Source organism: Durio zibethinus, chromosome 24 (assembly GCF_047325235.1).
Source record: "Durio zibethinus cultivar Kanyao isolate XHJ-2024 chromosome 24, ASM4732523v1, whole genome shotgun sequence".
In the NCBI taxonomy this organism is placed as follows: domain Eukaryota; kingdom Viridiplantae; phylum Streptophyta; class Magnoliopsida; order Malvales; family Malvaceae; genus Durio; species Durio zibethinus.
Window position 1 is genome coordinate 565,133 of NC_143185.1, and position 6,267 is coordinate 571,399.

General features: G+C 30.0%; 1 protein-coding gene across 1 annotated transcript; it reads left to right on the top strand.

Annotated features, from left to right (window-relative positions):
* Positions 1–746: 746 nt before the first annotated feature.
* On the top strand, positions 747–2,671 carry LOC111315869 (chalcone synthase-like). Its single transcript, XM_022917883.2, has 2 exons — positions 747–1,153; positions 1,497–2,671. The coding sequence occupies exons 1-2, from the start codon at positions 964–966 to the stop codon at positions 2,498–2,500; spliced, it is 1,194 nt and encodes a 397-aa protein (XP_022773618.1). The 5' UTR covers positions 747–963; the 3' UTR covers positions 2,501–2,671.
* Positions 2,672–6,267: the final 3,596 nt, after the last annotated feature.

Here is a 6,267-nt window from a genome sequence, read left to right on the forward strand (position 1 = left end):
TCAACTTATATTTGTGATATTTAATAAATGTTATTAAGTTATATCTTCATCATACATATTATCAATATTTTTTAATATAAATAAAAAATATAAATATTTTTTTGAACTCTAAGAAATTTTATAAAATTGATTAATTATTGTTTACTAAGTGATATCTGTACGACATTCAAATAAAACTTTTATAAAATATTTAACACTTATATTTAACATATAACATATATATAATAAAATAATATCGATTAGATATCATATAGGTAAGATAAATTAAAAGTATTAGAATTTGAATTAAAATGATATATTATTCAAAAATTTAAAATACAAATTATATATTTTATTTTTTTAAATTAATTTATACGTGTTCCTAAAATTCAAGTACCAAAAAAATAATTAACTTGACATTTGGTCAGTGATTTTTTTTTGTTAAATATTTACCCAGTGGAGATAAATTAGGAAATACGATTGCATTATGTACAAAAAAAATTGTAATTCTACCATATATACAAATATTAAAGTGGAAAATGGAAATACTAAACGTAAACTAAATTAAATTAAATAGTAGGTAGCCGTAGTAATACTGTAATAGTAATACTAACAGAGATGTGGCATCACAGCTACCACCTCTTGAGCAGCCAATCCCAGACCCACGTGGCCTCCAGTTGCCCGTCCATCCAACCAACCCATTCTGTCGTACGTATAAAAGCCTTCTAACCCCTCCCCCCCCCCCCCCCCCCCCCCTTTCTATTCACTCGATTTCAACTTACATGGGATTTATTTTCCTAGTATACTTGTAGGCTCTAGCTACTTAAAAAATCCCCAACTCCGACTCCAACTGCCGCTTTCAAATTTCAATCTCCACTTTTGCTTAACACTTTGCTGTAATCCAACTCCTTCATTCTTCAAATATATTACATCAAAATAAATATATATTAAAGCTAGCTATTCGTCGTCAACCCACCACCACCTATGGCAATGGCAATCGCTTCCGTTGAGGAGATCAGGAAGGCCCAAAGAGCCCAGGGTCCAGCAACCGTCCTCGCCATTGGCACCGCCACTCCTCCCAACTGCGTTGCCCAGGCTGACTATCCTGACTATTACTTTCGTATCACCAACAGCGAGCACATGACTGAGATCAAAGAGAAATTCAAGCGCATGTGTACGTCTATGTATATATATATATATTAATACCTACAATATACGGAGTATATTTAATTCACTAGTAAAATATAACCATTATTCCTTTCCTTTATTATTTTCTGTGTTTATTATTTAATTTTACTCATTCATGCGTGTATGTCTCAAGAATCCTTAGCTAATTCTGGTCATCATTTCTTTTCTACGTTTAGGATTTGAAGTGAAAATCAAATCAACACATTATTAAGATATACCGTCCAACGACGAATGCTCTATGTGATGTTGTTAGATATATATCATTGACTTTTTTTTTTTTTGCACTACACTGGAGGTCTATTCTTAATTTATATTTTTTCTCTCAATAGGCGACAAATCAATGATAAAAAATCGTTACATGTACTTGACTGAGGAAATCTTAAAGGAAAATCCAAGCATGTGTGCCTACATGGCTTCATCTCTCAACGCGCGCCAAGACATGGTAGTGGTGGAGGTGCCAAAGCTGGGGAAAGAAGCCGCAACAAAGGCCATCAAAGAATGGGGACACCCAAAATCTAAGATCACCCACCTTGTTTTCTGCACGACTTCTGGTGTAGACATGCCTGGTGCAGACTACCAACTTACCAAACTCCTGGGACTGAAACCCTCCGTCAAGAGGATCATGATGTATCAGCAAGGCTGCTTTGCTGGTGGAACGGTGCTCCGTCTCGCCAAGGACTTGGCTGAAAACAACAAGGGCTCTCGTGTTCTCGTGGTCTGCTCCGAAATCACGGCTGTGACTTTCCGTGGACCCTCTGATACGCACTTGGATTCCCTAGTGGGCCAAGCACTTTTCGGTGATGGTGCTGCAGCCATCATCGTAGGTGCCGACCCTGATACAAAATCTGAACGCCCACTGTTCCAGCTTGTATCAGCCACTCAGACAATCTTGCCAGACTCAGATGGAGCCATTGACGGACACTTACGTGAAGTCGGCCTCACTTTCCACTTGTTGAAAGATGTACCCGGATTGATCTCCAAAAACATAGAAAAAAGCTTGGTTGAAGCATTCTCACCAATTGGCATTAGGGACTGGAACTCAATCTTCTGGATAGCCCACCCTGGTGGTCCTGCAATTCTTGACCAAGTCGAAGCCAAACTGGGTCTCAAAGAAGAGAAACTCAGGGCGACCCGTCATGTACTGAGTGAGTTTGGCAACATGTCAAGTTCATGTGTGTTGTTTATCTTGGATGAGATGAGAAAGAAATCCCTCGAGGAAGGACAGCCCACCACCGGTGAAGGGTTGGAATGGGGTGTCCTTTTCGGTTTCGGGCCAGGTCTTACTGTGGAAACTGTTGTTCTACACAGTATCCCTACAGAGGCAACTCACTGACCGAAGGAGATAAAGTGAGTTGATTGTTTGGCTTTGGGAGAAAATCAGGGGATAAAGAAAATCAAAATATACGCTATCCATGGATGGATATTAATAAATGAGAGAAAAGAAAAGAAAAAGAAAGAAAAAAGAAAAAGAAATGAAATGAAAGTTTTTTAGAAAAAAATGATATATGCAAATAGTTAAAATTAATAAAAAAAAATTTATAACCATTAGTTGGATAAATAATGAAAAAATATTATAATTTTTTTAATTACAATTTTTTTCAAATAACATATAATATATAAATATATTTTTATATTATCTAATTTATATAAATAAATTATCTTTATAATGATCACTTGTTCATAACTATTTATGATTTGATCATCAAATTTAGACTGATTTGATATATCATAAAAATATTAACTGAATTTCAGATAAAAAATTATAGGTTTTTAGCACGAAAACAAAGAATCACGAATTGTTAAATTTGTTATTGATTTTACATGATTAATAATGATTCATTATTTGGTTTAACATAAATATAAAAAAATAAGTATACATTTAAAAAAAAGTTATCATATATATATATTTATGTTTGATCATGTTTAATCATTCATCAAAAATTAAATTATTAAAATAATTATTTATCAACAATTTTTACATTGAAAAAGATGTGAAACTTACTCCAAGAAAAGAGATTTAGACGAGAAAAAAATTGTAAGATGATTATAATAAGGCTAGGTTTAAATAGTATTAATAAAAATATGGATAAATAATCTTTTCATAAAAATAAAAATTTTTTTAATTTTTTTTCATAGTTTTTTCTCTAAATTGAGATATTAAAAAAATAGAGCTTATAACAAAAATCAAAAGTTATTAAATTTTCACTTTTTTCCTTTCCTTTAAATTAAAAATTTATCCAAATAAATTTTTTTTTTCTGTTTTTAGTACTTTTTTTATTTTCATTTTATTTCTTTTCCCTCCTCTTAATCCAAATATAGTGAAAAAGATTGCAATGACCTGGTTATTTATTATTTATTAAGAGTGTATCTTTTGATGTATTATTAGTGAATAAATTTTATATAGGGAATCAAATAATGTTATTTATTAATGAGTAATTATTAATTTTTAAAATAAATATACTAAAAGTTAATATTTTAAAAAAATTAATTATTAATGAGATAATATTATTTTATTAACAAATAATTATTAATTTTTAAAAATTAATATATCAAAAATTAATCATTAATGAAGTGGTATTATTTAATTTATTTGGTTATTGAAATAAGATATGTATGTTACTTATAGATAAAAAAAATCACCCTAAATCTAAAAGAAATTTGTTTGGAATATAATTGATTCTCACTTTTAAATTTGTGCATTTTCAAAATTAATGATTAATGTAAGAGAGAAATAAAACAATGTATAAAAATCTACTTAACTTACAAAATAGTAACGAATTAATCAAGAAATTATTGAATTGAAAATATTTATTAACTAAGCAAAACTTACTATTAATACCTTCATGAAAAATAATATTTTATAACTTAATATTTTTATGTGCAATTCATGTTATCACTTTTTTTATTTGAGAAAAAATGTGTTACTGTAGAAGTTAAAAAGATTAATATTTAAAAATGTAAATATAGTAGCAATAATAATAATTATACTCTTTACTCAATTTTTGTTTTTCACTTTTCATTTAGTATAAACATTATAATAAAAATAATATTTACATGTTCAAAATTATTGTAAGGTGTTTCATATATCCAAAAATAAGTAATAGGATCAGTGATTAACCAATTATTTGGTACCTAAGTAGGATCTTAATTAGCATAAAGTAGAATTTTCACAAAATTAAGATAAATACATATATAATACAAAAAAATTAACGAATGAAGTACATATATATTATTTATCAATGGCATGAAACCAATTTTTTTATTCAATGATTTTTTCTTTACATAACAAAGATATATACCTTCAAATTTTATTTTAGTGTCTAAAAAATGTGATTGTGATAAAAAAAAAAGTAATAAAAATAATTAAAAAATGTGAAGCAACTAAACAAATTAGAAATAAAATGTTAGAAAATAAAGTTAACACAAAAAAGAATTGATATACCTTAACTAAACTATAATCTTAGTTAAAACATTAAAAAATAAAAATGGTTAAGAAATTTGTGTTAAAACAAGAAAGAATTTGAACAAAAATAATGTACTTATGGGATTATTAGATATGAAAATATATATTTCATATTTAACCTGTATTTCAATGCGAGTTCAATCAAGCAGTAGATAATGTGTGAAATCCTTAATTGTTAAGTAAGCTTTGAAAGTATAAAGGATGTTGGCCTTGAATTGATTAAGAATTTTGATTTGACAAAATAAAAATTTGCCAAACTTGTTTCAATCTTGTCTAAGCTTAAATTAAACATTTTTCCACCCTTTTATCTTGTCAAAATTCATTTGAGAACCAAAACAACTCAAATTCTAGGAACAAAATATGATTTATGCAAGTTTTGATAGAAGGGATCGATCCCCTCCATTACCAGATCGATCCCTTAGCAAAAGGATCGATTTTGTTTTCAACAAAAATCGAAAAGTTCTCAAGATTTGGCAAAAATCGATCAATCCCCTCCTTGTAGGGAACGATTGGTTAGTAAAACAGATCGATCCCTTTCTTTAAGGGATCGATCATTTTTTTATACAGAATGCTTTCCTCGTGCAATTTTTTAAAAAAGGGATCGATCCCTTCACATAGAGAATCGATCACCTAAGGCAAGGGATCGATCCCCTCTTAAAGGGTTTGATCGGTTGTTCAAACAAAATGTCCCTCAAGTGTGGAAACCCAAAAAAAGGGATCAATCCATCCATATAGGAGATCGATCACCTAAAAGAACAGATCGATCTTTTCAAGCAAGGGATCGATCGGATAAGGCAAAATAGGCATAAAATCAGGCTTTTAAAAACATGAACCAATCAATCCCCTAAGAAAGAGATCGATCTCCTGAAGGCCTGAAACTCCCAACGGCTATTTCTGTCTGAAATTTATGCAGGTTTGAAGCATTAAATGCAATTCAACGGCTCTCAACTTCTTTCTAACTATAAATCAAGCATTTCACTACAGACCAAGAGTAACAAGAGCTAAAGAAACTTATTGCTATTCACCTACCAATCTGCTCTAGCATTCAAAGCTGTAAAAAGAGAAAAAGTGCAGAATTCATATAAGTTTTTCTCTCTTTCTTATTTATACATTTGTGTACTTCAACTTAGCAAACACCTAGCCTTTGTGAGGTTCTTAAAGTTTGTCAAACACTTCTGAATTTTTTGTATTATGAGTGTGTAAGCTTAAAGGGGGAGGATAACTCTTGAGAGTGTATGTTGTTGAGTTGAAAAGCTTTGTGAAAGCTTAGTTGTAATCTTCATCAAATAGTGGATTGAACTCCTTAACAAGAGAGGCTAAGAGAGAGGACGTAGGTGTCTAAGAAAGGATCGAACTTCTATAAATCTTGGTGTTAAATTCTCTAACCCTATCTCTTATTTATATTCATCTATTGTGCTTATCTATTTTGATAATTTGTGGTTATTGAATATTATCTTTGAAAATTTTATTAAAACCAATTCACCATCCTCTTAATTTATTCCAAGTCTTTGAGCTAATAATTAATATCAGAGCCAGTACTATTTTTGTAGGTTTAACTGCCCAAGAGTAATTTTAAAAATGGCTCAAAGAAATATGGTAATCAATGTGAAAAATCATCCTTAAGCTATAACAACTAT

What these genes read in the sequence shown, in the direction of transcription:
- LOC111315869 (XM_022917883.2), top strand. Translation starts at nt 964, where the DNA reads ATGGCAATGGCAATCGCTTCCGTTGAGGAGATCAGGAAGGCCCAAAGA. An exon ending in AGAGAAATTCAAGCGCATGT is followed by an intron (nt 1,154 to 1,496) that starts GTACGTCTATGT and finishes TTCTCTCAATAG; the next exon opens with GCGACAAATCAATGATAAAA.